Below are 15,615 nucleotides of genomic sequence, written 5' to 3'. Positions count from 1 at the left end.
ATGTGTTACCTTCTCAAAGAAGGATATCAGGTTGGTTTGGCACGATCTACCTTTTGTAAAACCATGTTGTATTTTGTCCCAATTACCATTGACCTCAATGTCCTTGACTACTTTTTCCTTCAAAATCCTTAAAATGCAGCAGTCACTGCTATCATTAGGTGAAGTGTGTTCACCAGGACACATCCCAGGACTGTAGTTACCCCAATTAAGATAAATTTACAGTACTGTAAGTGAAAGGTGCATCCCTTTTGTTGTAAAAACTTCCAAAAATGAATCTGGAATTCACAAGGTTAATGTTGTCTTATTTTCCATGGAACATATTTAATGGAGTATTTAGCTGTCATCTTAAAACTAATAGTTGTATGACACCTCCATTCACCTTGAAAATCTTATAAGATCATAGAATCATAGAGAATCAGGGTTGGAAGGGACCTCAGGAGGTCATCTAGTCCAACTTTGTGCTCAGAGCAGAACCAACCCGAACTAAATCATCCCAGCCCAGGGCTTTGTCAGTCCTGACCTTAAAAACCTCTAAGGAAGGAGATTCCACCACCTCCCTAGGTAACCCATTCTAGTGCTAGTTGGCCAGTTTCATTTTTTTTTTTATTTGTGAAGAGATGGCAGCCCTAGATAATATATCCAAATATTTGAAATGTCATTTGTAGTTAACAATCTGCTTTTAAAAAAATGATAGTAAGACTAGATGCAGCTGAGTGGAGTTGACCACAATTTATTCTCTGCTTCCTGCTTCTGTCTTAAATTTAAGTTTCCCACCTGCTGCAGGAAATAAGTCCTTCCTGCATATAATTGAAAGCAAAACTGTTGTGGACTGTAGAGGGGAGAAAGATTTTTGTAGAGTAAAGTTTTGTGGCCCTTCTTTCTTGAAAGTAATGGTTGCTGATGCTGTTGAAACTATTACTTCAAAGTAAAGAGAAACGATATATTGAATTTGAAGGCTAGAGGCTTTTTATGACAGATCTGCATGAGCTGGTTTCATATTGTGTCTAAATGTGTGTCAGTGCTGCTGCCAAGAAAATATGTATATACACAGTTCTGTGAGGTTTGTAGTGAAGATCAAAGCTGCTTGTGGAGAGCTGAACTGAAATTCAACCAAGTCAAGGTGAATAGATTGCAGATTGCCTTTGGTGCCTGGTGAACAATAAAATGATGACTAGGAAAGCTTTGACAGTGCTACTAATGAATGAAATGCCTGGGTTTGTACAAAGACTAGAGGTACTCAAGAAAACATGCTTGCTAATTACATTTGACCAGATTTCATACTTGAAGCCTTAGGTTATTAGTAGGGCCCTACCAAATTCATGGTCCATTTTGGTCAATTTCACGGTCATAGGATTTTTAAAATTGTAAATTTCATAATTTCGGCTATTTAAGTCTGAAATTTTACAGTGTTGTAATCGTAGGGTTTCTGACCCAAAAAGGAGTTGTGGGAGGGTCGCAAGGTTATTGTGTGTGTGTGTGGGGGGGGGGGGGGGCAGGGGTGGTGGTTGCGGTACTGCTATCCTTACTGCTGTACAGCTGCTGGTGGCGGCTGCCTTCATAGCTGGGCAGCTAGAGAAGGCAGAGCCGCCGTCAGCAGCAGTGCAGAAGTAAGGATGGCATGGTATGGTGTTGAGCTGGGCCCTCAGTCAGCAGCCACCGCTCTCCAGCTGCCCAGCTCTGAAGGGAGCAGTGCATAAGTAAGGGTGGCATAGTATTCTACTTCTGAACTGTTGCTGGTGCGGCACCGCCTTCTGAGCTGGGTGTCTGGCCAACAGCCGCTGCTCTCTGGCCACCCAGCCCTGAAGGCAGCGCAGTAGTAAAGGTGGTAATACTGTGACCCCTCCCAAAGAGAACATTGTGACCCCTCCTTGCAACTCCCTTTTGGGTCAGGACCCCCAATTTGAGTAACTCTGGTCTTCTCTTTGAAGTCTGTATAGTATAGGGTAAAAGCACACAAAAGACCAGATTTCACAAGGGGGAGACCAGATTTCGTGATCTGTGATGCATTTTTCATGGCTGTGAATTTGGTAGGGCCCTAGTTATTAGGGGAAAAAAATAGATCTATTGATATGCTTTGAAATGCTTTCATTTCCATATGCATGACCAAATTGAAAGCATGGTGGATTGATTTAAATTAAAGCAATTTAAATTACCAATTTTAATAATGATTAAAGTCAGCAAGCAGGAAATCTGGATTTAAATAATCAATTTTAATCATGTTTTGCATTTGTACTTTTTAGTTATTATCCTAAGAAAGATTGATTCTCATTGGTTGATTACCATTAAAACATGTTGCTTTGAAACTATATATAGTTTTTACACTGAATTTGGTGTTGCTTCCCGCTAACCAGGAGGATGCACTATATCTTCCCCATTTGTTTAAGCAATTTATAAAGTTTAACTTACATTTATTCAGATTTTTACTTTTTACTTTATTATGTTCGAAAATGATGAATGATGCATTTTCTTATTTAACTAGATTAATTTTCTACATTTGATTTGTATCAAATTGCATTTGGATGGAATTAAATGAATATGCACAAAAAACATTTTCAAATTTTTTTAGTTGAATAATATTACTTTAAATGTTCTGGATATATAATAAACAAAAAGTAAGTTTATCAAAACATGTTTTGCATTTAAAACTAACTGATTTATTAACTAAAGGAAGCATTATGTATAGTGTATTGAACTTATTGATTTTTTTCTGGTCAAATTTTCCTTCAAGATTTTAGAACTAGTAGGTCTCATCCTCTCACACCTAGCTTTTATTCATAGACTGGAGGAGGAAAACAAGCTTTTCAGCTTTTTCAGCTCCCAATTTCTTAATTTTGAATGAACTAGACATTGAAATGAAGTAGTTGAAGAAACTGCATGCATGAAGAAAATGAATGAAGAGGCTATCTCTTGTCAAAAACTTACTTAGCACATAATAAACTCTGATTCTAGGTGCTTAGCTAGTTACATTCACCAGTTCAGTGGTTTGACTTTCTTTAAAACTTGTCAGCAGACATGTATTGTTTAATATTATTTGCTGTATTTAATGTAAAGTATTTTAATAGATTATAACTGTAGACCTTAACATAGGTTGTCAATTACAAATTTTAAAAACCGTATTTAATTAAAAAAATTTCAATTTAAATAAAAAGTTTTATTTTTTTTAATTGATTTTTATCCACCCTGACTGACAGCTTGGATGAGTAGATAGTATTAAAAAAGAGGGGCTTATACTTATTAGGCAGTATTGAACTTTTTGTATAAGCCCTCTTTTCTTCAAAAGGGATGGACTTGACTTTAAGTTAAACTAGTATGCTGGTACAGAAAACTAACAAAGTTTTGGGTAACCATTTAAATTAGAATTTGGAGGAAAGCTGACAAGTACTGAGTAGCACTTGGGTTGTATAAAGAAATCTGCTAAAAAATCAGTAATTCAAAGATACCTTTGTATTCAGTAAAGAATGGAACAGAAATTACATCTGAACTGGAGGAGGGTCAGGTTGAGAGCACAGTGGTAAAATGTGGAAAAATAGGAAAATAAAGGATGCAGAAAAGACAGATAAATCCGGAGGTGGGAGAGTAGCGTTATACATAAGATTCCATAGGATCTAATGAGTTGTGGAAAGTCACTAGTCTTTGTCTTTAGAAGTGTTAACATTTTTGTTTGTAACACTGTAAGTATTGAATATCTTTTTCTTTTTGTAAATTTAACAGAATCTACAAGCAGATCCAGAAGAACTGTTTACAAAACTGGAGAAAATTGGCAAGGGCTCTTTTGGTGAGGTTTTTAAAGGAATTGACAATCAAACTCAGAAAGTGGTTGCTATAAAAATTATTGATCTAGAGGAAGCGGAAGATGAAATAGAGGACATACAACAAGAAATCACAGTGCTGAGTCAGTGTGACAGTCCTTATGTAACCAAATATTATGGATCTTATTTAAAGGTAAGATGATGCTTGTTTTTGTGTGTTACAGTGAAAGATTTTGTTCAAATGTCAATTTTTTATGGACAAGGACATCAGTAGAATAGCAGAATAGTTTTCAGTAGAAGGGGAAATATTTTTTTCCCCTTTAACCTTAAAAACAGAGTGAACTTCTTATAGTTTGTGAAGAGTTTGCTTCAAGACCCATCTTAAGAATAAAATAGTGTATGTGTCTGTTTTACCAAAGGCAGGAAGAAATGAAATTTGTGTAAGTAACAGACTTGTCATTGGGGACATTGAGGTCAAGCAGTAGTATATTTAGATTATTACATTTTCAATGCATTCTAAAATTGAACAAAATTGCATAAAACTATTAGAAACAACTCAGTACCTGCTTTTCATCAAGGTTAACAATTTTGTCAGGCCTTGATTTGTAGTAGTCTTTTTTAAAGACTGAGATTTTTTTTTTAGACTTGACCCTGTTTTTGACCCTGAATGGCTCAAAAAATTAATTTGTTTATCTGTGAATTATTTGCAGAAGGTATTTAGTTAGTAGAGTAGCCTGAAATGAAGGCTGATACATCTTTTATGGGTTTTGGTTGGTGTTTCATCTGAAATTACAAGCTTTAATGATCACCTCTTGGCTTTCATTTCTTTTCTCTGAAATGATCCAGTTCTTGACAGTAAATCAGTTGAGATGAGTTTTAATAATGACAGATACAAAAAGGTGGTACTTCTCTGCGGAAAGATTCATGTTTGAGGTTTCTCTTATGCTTTAACATAGAAGGTAGCACAACTGTGCTTGGTACTTTTTGGTACTGTTTTTCTCTGACTTTATCCCATCTGTGTTACTTGGTTTTCTTTTTTTCACTGAGAGTGCAGGCAGGAGCTTACAGCTCTCATTTTTCTCTTGAAAAATGGCTGATAAGCTTACCAAAGGACAGAAAATATCCCAAATACAAAGTTTGGTCCACTTTTGTCATTCTAGGAACGTTCTACTTCATTTCTGAGGCATGAATGCCCTTAAAAAACAAACAAACAAAAAAATAAAACAAAAAACCCTTATTAACCAATCAGGATTTCTGGGCTCTTCAGTTGCTTGCATACTGAGAACGGATTTGCTCTGAGGATCCAGAAGATACATGACCATTCCCACTAGGACAGTCCACTGTGTGCTTCCTGTGGCCTGGGCCTTGTTATCTAGGGCAACTTGAGAAAAAGCCCATCACAATATTCACCCAAATGGCAGCATGCAAACTTTTGGACCGAATACCTCACCACTGCCCTGATGCAAACTTAGGTATAGAGTAAGTCTAAAAAGATTGTGAAGGTATATAGCCAGCAAAATAAATTGGGGTCTACTTTTAGTCTTTCTCCACTCCCCTCTTGAAATCTCCTGACTAAGTGTTGGTGGATATGTGAAACGGGGACTCCAGAAAGGGCAAGATAAGAATTTCAGAATTCGGAACCCTTCTTCCCTCTTTAAGGAGAAATCAATCTTTTCCTCATTCTTATTCACAAAGGAAATGTTGCAAATTCCCATAAAGTTCATTTCTCCCACAGGGCCAGTGGTGAATGTGCTTCTTATGGAGGACTGCAAGCATTAAACTGGTTTTATTTAACAGCTCTGAATACACATGGTCAAATTGTCTTGACATGAATGTAGTTCCTCCCAATGAGGATGACAATAAGGTGACACTCTCCTTGAGAACGCACAACTTCATGAGACAGTCAGAAAATATAAGTCTGAAATAATGCTGGTAGAAAAAAAGAGCTTGAACTACTTTTTCAGATGAAGGTGTTACTACTTGCATTGTAGTAGACACCAACCTTACCTCAAAGAGTTTACAGTCTAAAATGGATGAAAGGGATGCAACTTTTAGACAAAATACAGCGGCATGCATGATTGGGGTACATCGTGTGTGTGTGTGTGTATATATATATATATATATATATATATATATATATATATATATATATATATATATATATATAGGGAGAGTGTGCAATGGGAATACATTTGTGTTAGCACTCATTGGTCGAAGTGGGGCAGAAGAATGGTGAGCGGGGGGAAGTGGCTGTAGGTATAAGAAGGAAGGTGGGTAAATGGAGACCAGGGCAATTAGTACAATGGTCATAAATAATGAAGTTGACCAGCTGAAGGGTTGCTATGGCAGGACAGGCTTGGGATGAAGGGGGTGGGGGTATCAAAAATCAATGACAATACAACAAATGAGGGGGGGGAATTAGTCTAGGTTTCAGAGTTAAATGAGTTATGATCATGTCAGGAGGCTGTAAAGATGATATTGGCAGCTGCTGCAATTCCCAGTGTAAATGAAAGAGGAGGCTTCTGGCCTTAGAACCCTGGATGGTTCTAATTGGGGATGCTGGAATTTTCTGACTTGACCCCTTAGCCTTTGGGTGCAGCTGTTTCTGACTGAGATGGGAGATCTGAAGGTCTGGGATTTCCTGAGTGCCTCTCTATCCATCAAGGAGCATTTCACTGCTTTACAGTCCATTTTCTTAGGCACCCTAATAGCATCAATGGCCAGAAATTACTTTTGTTCTTTGGCTCCTTTTGCATACATAGTCTTGTATTAAGCGTTATCCATTCCCCTATGACTTTCATTTATATTTGGACTTCTGTAAGAGATTTGATTTAGTACCATACAATGTTCTTGATTTGTGATTAAAAAATAATTATAACACATATTAAAGGGATTAAAAACTGGCTGAGAGATCTCAAAGTAGTTGTAAATGGAGAATCAGTTAACTGGGTTTTTTCTAGTCGGGTCCCATAGGGATCTCCTTTTCGCCCAGTGCTTTTCAGTCCATTAATCTGAAAGAAAATGTAAAATCATTGATGATAAAGTTTGCAGATGACACAAGAATTAGTGGAGTGGTAAATAACACACACATTAGCCTGTGACGGTTGCTGGAACTGCTGTCCTTGCTTTGGCAAGCCTCTCAGTGTTTTTCTATTTTGCATGTTTGTATATAGTTGTAAGTAGTTTTTTAGTCCGTTTTAGTGAAATTTTTGTAATTTATCGAGTTAGCAGCGTTTTTGTCCCTTCAAACCTTGTGCCTCCTGCAACAAGAGTATGCTTCTCAGTGACCTGCACTCAAGCTGCCTGAAGTGCCTGGGAGAAGCTCACTTAGAGGATCGCTGCCAGATTTACAGAGACTTTAAGCCTCGCACGAAGAAGGACCAGGAAGCCAGACTGAAGTTTTTGTTCATGAAGGTGGCACTGAGACCTCCATCTGAGCTAGGCCAGTCTGACTCAGCTCAGAGTGCCTCAGCATTGGTAAGGAGAGCTCCTCCTACCGTACCAGAAGCTGGGCACAGTTCACCATCCTCAGAGACTAGGAAAAGGCACAAGAAACAGTCAGCAGAGAGGAGTCGATTCCTGTCACCAAATATGGCTAGGCTTGGGGATCAGAGTAGAGTTGACCTAAGACAGGCCACTCCTCTTACTCTACCGCAGAAGTCAGCACTATTGACTCCCATATTGGATGAACTGTCTTCATCTGCAATATAGCATGATACCGATACTATCTTGGTGCCGAACACGCCGGAGGCATTTACTGTGGCCAGAGACCATCTAGCGCTGTTGGTACTGGTATCACCAGCAGTACAAGAATTGGCGGTATTGGTGCCATCGGAACCTGTTGCCTCAGGTCATCATTTGGTACCTTCAAAAGAGAAACTGGCTATAATGACCTTGGTGCAGGCATTTTCACGATAGCACCAGTCTCTGGCGCCGGTGGGAACTGTACCTCTGTGGTCCTTGGTCTCATCTTTGGAGTCAGAGGTCGAGTCTTACTCCTCTTGTTTGAGAAGTTGTCCCTGCTGCTCCCCAAGATACTCCTACCCTGCCAAAGACCTACCATTGAGTGCATGGTCAGGTCATCACTGGGGACCTGTGCTTGTCCAGTGGCCGTTTTAGAACCCCGTGGGGGTTCTCCTATTCGGTGACGTTGGAATGAAGGGCACCAACATGCCATCGGGCTGCAGCCAGTCTGCACTCTGGCACTGACCCTGACACAGAACTGTAGGAGCCGGCTCAGTGGGATCCTGCTGAGGCAGAAAGGGAGAAAGAGTGTCTTCAGGTGGTGCAGACTTGAAACAAGTCTGTTTCAGGAGTGGGCATGTTGCCTCCCCTGTATTACTATAAGGCACACCAAGAACTGTTGAAAAGAGTGGCCTTAAATCTGGGCATACAGATGGAGGTAGTAAGAGTCTCCTACACCTTGGTTGATATTTTATCTGCTGCAGCTCAGCAAATGTAGGCCTGTCTTTCAGTGAAGCCATTATGAACCCTGTTAAAGCCTTGTGGCAGCCCCCCACATCCCTCTCCTCGTGTCAGAAAGATCTGAGTGAAAGTACTTTATTCCTGTGTGGATTTATGAGTTGTACTCTCATTTCCCCCCACCCCCTTCCCAGGATTAATGGTAATATCTGCTGCCAGCAAAAGAGAGAGGCAGGTTCCAGACATGCCAAATCTGTGAAAGAAATGCAGAAATTGGGCTCTTTTTTTGGCTTAATTGGTGTGTGAGTTGTTGTTGGCTAGTTTTTGGCTTGTAGCTTGTTGCTTCTTTTTTCGTTTGGCTCCTGGCAAGTGGGGGCAAGCAGGAGCGAGAGTTGGTGTGCACAGCAGACCCACAACAGTCCCAGACTGTATGCCGGGGAGATCTAGTCACATAGAGTGTTGGTGTTCTTGGGGATTAGCTTGTTTTGGCCTTGTTTTGAAATGGGATTAGCTTGATTTTTGGCTTATTATGAAAGTCGGAGTGCTTATTTACCGCATGAAAGTTGGCAACTGTGGCAGGTTCATCAAAAGCAAAGGACTCCAAGAAGTTGGATCTGTTCAGTAGGAAAGTTTATTTTACTGGGGGTGTTACAGGTCAGGATTGCAAACCAGAGGTGCTGCTGGACAGATATGATTTCAACATGTGGGACTCCATGCAGAGAGATACAATAAGGAGCATGTTGTCAGTGGTTCAAACGTAGGTCCCAGGAGCTTTAATAACACCAAGTTCAGATCCCAGGGAGGAACGGACTTTCTTATTTGCTAGTGAAGATTACAGAATTACAGCCTTACTCATGAATCTACATCCGAAGAAGTGGGCTGTAGTCCACGAAAGTTTATGCTCTAATAAATTTGTTAGTCTCTAAGGTGCCACAAGTACTCCTGTTCTTTTTGCGGATACAGACTAACACGGCTGCTACTCTGAAACCATCAATAGAGAGACTCCAGCCAATTCCCCCCAGCTCCAGACCTACACCCCAAGACTGTATAGTCTTATATTACTCAAAGGCACCTTGAGCAGTGCAAGTTCATTAAGTAATTCGCCACTCCCTCACTGTGAAATGGACACACACTACCCTTTGTAAACTGAGCTGAGATTTCGCAAGCCACTTAACCCTGAACAAATTAACTACAGAAAGACAGATTTTAAGTGGTAGGCGTGGCGAGGGACATCTTCAGCAGTGGGAGACTTCCCAAATAGATCTATTTGCAACCTAGTACAACAGAAAGTGTCACCAATTCTACTCCCTGTGAGGCCACAGTCCGGGGTGTATCATAGATGTCTTTCTGTTGTCATGACTGGAACATCTTTACTACGCTCCCTCCATCCCACTCATACAGGGAGTACTTCTAAAGATAGAACGGGACTGGGTCATCCTGATAGCCTCAGTATGGCCCCGCCAACGTTGGTTCGCCACTCTGCTAGGCCTCTCAGTGGTGACTCTAGTTCAGCTTCTGTTACATCCGGACATGATCTTTCAGGACCATGGTCAACTGCTCCACCTGAACCTGAGCTCCCTTCACCTAACTTCCTGGGAGCTTCATGGCTAAACCTCAGAGAGCAGGCTTGCTCGGTGTTAGTTCCTCAGGTCCTACTAGGTAGTAGGAAGCCCTCCACCAGGGCTACTTACCTTTCAAAGTGGAAGCGGTTTTCAGTCTGGGCAACCCAACGTGGGGTTTTACCCATGTAGTCATTCTTACAGGCAATACTCAAGTATCCATTACACCTGAAGCAGCACAGTTTAGCTATCTTCTCTGTCAAGGTTCACCTTACAGCAATATTGGCTTTTCACCTCCGGGTGAATAACTGATCCATGTTTTCACATGACATGTCCGTCTAATTTATGAAGGGGCTAGAGAGGTTATACCCTCAAATAAGAAAGTCTGTTCCTCCCTGGGACCTGAACTTGGTGGTGGTAAAGCTCCTGGGACCTCCGTTTGAACCATTGACAACATGCTTCTTATTGTATCTCGCCTGGAAAGTAGTTTTCTTAGTGGCCATCACTTCGGACAGAAGGGTTTCGGAGCTCTGTGCCCTCACATCAGAGCCTCGAAACACAGTCTTCTTTAAAGACAAGGTACAGTTATATCCCCACCCGTTTCTGACCGAAAGTGGTCTCTCAATTTCATAACAATCAGACAATCTGTCTTCTTCTCTTTTACCCAAAGCCACATGCAAATAGGGAGGAACAGTGCCATCACTCATTGGATGTTAGACGAGCCCTACCATTCTACATAGACTAAACCATTCAGAAAGTCCACTTAACTGTTAGTAGCGGACAGGATGAAGGGCCTCCCAATCTGTTTGCAGACAATTTTGTTCTGATTGCATTCGTACTTGTTACAATTGAGTGGGGGATCTACCTCCAGCTATCTTGACAGCTCATTCCACAAGGTCACAAGCATCCTCAGCAGCATTCACAGCACAGATCTGGTAATCGGTGCATATGTTCTCCTCCCATTACACCATCCTCAGAAGTCCAGAGATGATGCCAAATTTTGTTGCGCTGTCCTGCAGTCCATGTGTCCGTGAACTCCGATCCTTCCACCTATTCAACTGCTTGGGAGTCACCAGAGTGGAATGCACATGTACAATCACTCGAAGAAGAAAAAATGGTTACTAACCTTCTGTAACTGTTCTTCAAGATATGTTACCCATGTCCATTCTACCACCTCCACCTCCACCTCCTGTCCTGTACATCAGAGTTTTCTAGAAAGGAGGATCTGAGGGGGAGCGGTGCTGTGAGCATGTGGCACCAGAGGGGGCTCCAGCTGCCCCAACGGGTACCACTGAAGGAAAATTTTTTAACAACTGTGCTCAGGGCGTGCACACACCTAGAGTGGAATGGTCATGTGCAGCGCATCTCGAAGAACAACAATTATGGAAGCTTAGTAACCTTTTTTCTGCAGCATGATCTGCACTTACTTGAACAATATGTTTTAGTATAGCCAAATGCAAGATCATAAATCTGGGAATGAAGAATGTGGGTCACACTTATGGGGGACTGAATTTTGGAACGCATTGATGCTGAAAGGAATTTAGGGATCATGATGGATAAAAAACTGAATATGAGCTCCTGAGGTGGTGCTGTAGCTAACTGTGTTAACCTGATTTTATAAGGCTGATTTATTATAGGCTTGCCAATTATCTCACCAGAAGATACTTAGGTTCTTGTCCCAAAATCAGGCTACAGAATTAGGGAATGTAGACAGATCAGTACTTTGTCTGGACCCTCGGGGTGTGCGGCAGGGACATTCACACTGAGGACAGAACCAAAATTTTAATATTTTTATTACAATAAAACGAGAGTAATCAAAGCTACAAACCACAAAGCGACGAAGTAGTATAGTTCTATAGTTCCTGGTGGTAACATCCCTTTTACAAGAGCCACTTAAACTAGCATACAAACACCCTTCCTTGGGGACCTGGTAGTGGGAGACAGAGGACCAGTCTCATCTCTGGCATGCCCAATAAATTCGATGGTCCTGGTTCCTCAATCCCAGGATGGTAGAGATCAGCTTCGAGTGTTGCGTAGCTAAGCTATATTGCATAAGCGAAGCTCATCGCTTAACCAAAAGAGAACTTAAAGAAAGATAACTAAGAGAAGGAATCCTTCCACGTGGTGGTTTGACCTCTTATAGGGTCTTGGCATTATGCTGAATATTCATGTCAGTGCCCAATTTTCCATGCCCAAATCTTATTTCTTCACCCAGATAAATCTTAGGGTACACTTATTCTGTAGACTAACATAGTCTTACATATTAATAACATGTTCATTCATATTAATATCAAGTCTCATTCTCAAAATGGTTACCTCTGGCCTGAACCATTACTTCCATGTTCTTGTAGTGTACCTTGTGGTTACCAGTTCGTCCCAGAATTACGGTAAGCACATTCAGTTCCCTGTTCAGTTCCCCAAAGTCAAAAGGGTAACCAATAGGCTATTTATCTATGCCAAAGGTTACACACATATAAGCTAACTTGCTTTAGCGAAATATACAGGATATAGCCTGTAGGCTCCTTGCATTATAACCAAATATAATGAAATAATATCTACTGAAATATAAACCAAAATAATATCAATCCATCCAATAAAGAAGATTATATAATATAGCAAGCTGGCAGGCTAGCCCTATGGGCTACAGTGTGCTAACACAAGCTACATATGTGGAGGCAAGGGAATATTGAGTAGAAGTAGGAATGTGGTGTTATTGTTGTAGATAGCATTAATGAGACACTGTGCCCAATACTGGTGTCCACACTTCCCAAAGGATGTTGGAAAAATTGTAAAGAGTTCAGAAAAGAACTACTAGAACAATTTTGAGGACTGGAAAACCTAGCTTACTATAGACTTAAGAAGCTCATTCTATTTAGTTTATCCAAGAGAAGATTAGTAGGTGATTGAGCCTTTTAGAAGTGCCTATCTGGGAAGAAGATTTCTGGTAGTAGAGGGCTCTGAAATCTACCAGACAAAGGTTTAACAATATCTAATGGCTGGAAGCAGAAGCTAAATTTAGGCTAGAAATAAGGCATACATTTTGAGTCAGGGTAATTAACTATTGGAATTGCTTACCTAAGGATTGGGTCACTTGATGTTTTAAAATCAAGGTTGGATTACTTCTTAAAATATGCTGTAGCTCAACCAGAAATATGGGCTTGGTGAAGGAATTACTGAAATTCTATGGCCTGTGTTATGTAGGAGAATGGATTGGGTGATCATAATGGTCCTCTGTGGCCTTAAAATTCTGTGAATAATGTTAACTACTGAAATGTGATTTACTTGGAACTATCTAAAGGCCAACTTGAAGCTTCAGTTGATCTAGCATGCGGTGTCTGGCCTTATAAATAATACAAAAAGGCAAGAGCACATTATGCTGGTGTCCACCAGCTCCTTCACCCTGTAAAGAATCTGCTTTGCGGTCTTGGTACTTACCTTTAAGATGGATTGGTCCCTGGTTATCTGAGACCAGTTACCCTCCACTTTTTGTATCATTTGTGGTCCTGAGGTTTCTTTGCTTGTGTGCATGCTTGCTTACAGCCCTTTGCAGAACATCTTAATGGGAGAGGACATCTCAGTCTGCATCCCTCTTAAATTTGGACATCAAATGGGTGGTTGGCTCCAGACACTCCTTTCCCTCACTACCTCTTCTGAAAGATTTAAAGAGGTTTTTGTCTCCCCGAGGAGATAGTCATGAAATTATCAGCCAGTAGTCAATCATCTTCAAAACATGATTTATTGAAAATACAGAGGAAACTGAAGAAAAGCAAAACGTTTGCATAACCTATCTAAATTTACACTTCTCGTGAATGCCAGTTAGCTTAACTTAGTTACAATAAAAAGAAAACAAATGCCTTGCATTTCTTCAAAAGCAATGTTTCACCAACTACTTGTTGGTCAGGCTGATGCTGCCTTTTACTTCTGGGTCTCTGAGATCTCTCAAGTCTTCACTACTGAGAAACTAGGAAAATAGGAAGGAGCATAAACCCTAGCAAGTTGGGTGTAAAAGTATGATTAGGCAGGCCAAAAAAAGAATGTGAAGAGCAACTAGCAAAAGACACAAAAGCTAACAGCAAAAACTTTAAGTACATCAGAAGTAGGAAGCATGCCAAACGATCATTGGGGTCACTGGACAATCAGGGTGCGAACGGAGCACTCAAGAAAGACAAGGCCATTGTGGAGAAGCAAATGAATTCTTTGCATTAGTCTTCAGTGCAGAGGTTGCGAGGGAGATTCCCACACCTAAGCCATTCTTTTTAAGTGACAGATCTGAGGAACTGTCCCATGTTGAGGTGTCAGTAGAGGAGGTTTTGGAACAAATTGATAAATTAAACAGTAACAAGTTACTAGAATGAGATGGTATTCATTCAAGCGTACTGAAGGAATTCAGTTATGAAATTGTAGAAGTACTAACCGTGAAATGTAACCTATTGCTTAAATTAACCTTTGTACCAGATGACTGGAGAACAGCTAATGTAACACCAATTTTTTAAAAAGGCTCTAGAGGAGATGCTGGCAATTACATGCAGGTAACCTTAACTTCAGCATCAGGCAAATTCTGTTCTGAAAAGAACAGAATTATCAGACACACAGATGAATACAATATATGTTGTGGGAGAGTCAACCCAGATTTAGGGAAATTATCCTCACCAATCTATTCTTTGAGTGAGTCAACAAACGTGGACAGGGTGATCCAGTGCATATAGTGTACTTGGACTTTCAGGAAGCCTTTGACAAAGTTTCACACCAAAGGGGTTTAGGCAAAGTAAGCAGTCATGAGATGAGAGAAGGTCCTCTCATGGATCAGTAACTGGTTAAAAGCTAGGAAACAAATGGTAGGAATAAATGGTCAGATTTCACAATGGAAAGAGGTAAATATCAGGGCTCCTCAAGGATCTGTAGTGGGATCAGTGCAGTTCAACATATTCATAAATGATCTAGAAAAGGGGTGAAACATCTGCTCAGTGTGCAATGGCAATCAAAAAAGCTGAAAATTTTTGAACCATTAGGAAAGGGATAAATAATGTCATTATATAAATCCATGGTACACTCGCACCTTGAATATTGCATGTAGTTCTAGTTGCCTCATCTCAAAAAAGATATATTTGAATTGGAAATGGTAGAGAGAGGAAACAAAAATGATTAGGGTTATGGAACAGCATCCATGTGAGGAGAGATTAAAAAGACTGGAACTCATCAGGTTAGAAAAGTGGTGACTAAGGGAGGTTATGACAGAGGTCTATAAAATCATGAATGGTGTGGAGAAAGTTAATAGGAAAGTGTTATTTATCCCCCTCATATAACACACAAACCAGGGCTCATCCAATGAAATTAATAGGTAGTAGGTTTAAAACAAACATAAGGAAATAAATCTTCACACAAGGCCCAGTCAACCAGTGGAACTTATTGCCAAGGGATGTTGTGAAGACCAAAAGCATAACTGGGATTAAAAAAGAATTGGATAAATTCACGGAGGATAGGTCCAACAATGGCTTGAAGATCAAGATGCTCTGGGTGGCTCTCAACTTCCTACTGCCAGAAGCTGGGACTGGACAACAGGGAATGGATCACTCAATAATGCCCTGTTCTGTTCATTCGCTTTGAAGTGTTTGGCAGTGGCCAATGTTGAATGATAAGATACTGGGCTAGGTGGACCATTGGTCTGATGGAATATGACCTTATGTTGATTAGAAAAAGTATGCTTTTTTTTTTTTTTTTTTTTTTTACTGCAAGGTAACTAACCTACATAAACTGTCCCACTGTAAAAACAAAATCCGAAGTGGAGTCTATGGGTATGTCTACACTACCTGCCGGATCGGCGGGCAGCGATTGATCCAGCAGGGGTCGATTTATCACGTCTAGTGTAGATGCGATAAATTGATCCC

General features: G+C 40.4%; 1 protein-coding gene across 1 annotated transcript in view; it reads left to right on the top strand.

The window, feature by feature from the left end:
* Positions 1-15,615, top strand: part of STK24 (serine/threonine kinase 24) — a 123,683-nt gene that overhangs the window by 23,410 nt on the left and 84,658 nt on the right. The window contains exon 2 of the mRNA XM_054012482.1: positions 3,712-3,942. Coding sequence (XP_053868457.1) covers positions 3,712-3,942 — 231 coding nt within the window. The remainder of the gene's footprint in view (positions 1-3,711; positions 3,943-15,615) is intronic.

Source organism: Malaclemys terrapin, chromosome 1 (genome assembly GCF_027887155.1).
Source record: "Malaclemys terrapin pileata isolate rMalTer1 chromosome 1, rMalTer1.hap1, whole genome shotgun sequence".
NCBI lineage: Eukaryota > Metazoa > Chordata > Testudines > Emydidae > Malaclemys > Malaclemys terrapin.
This window is presented reverse-complemented; position numbering and strand designations above follow the sequence as displayed.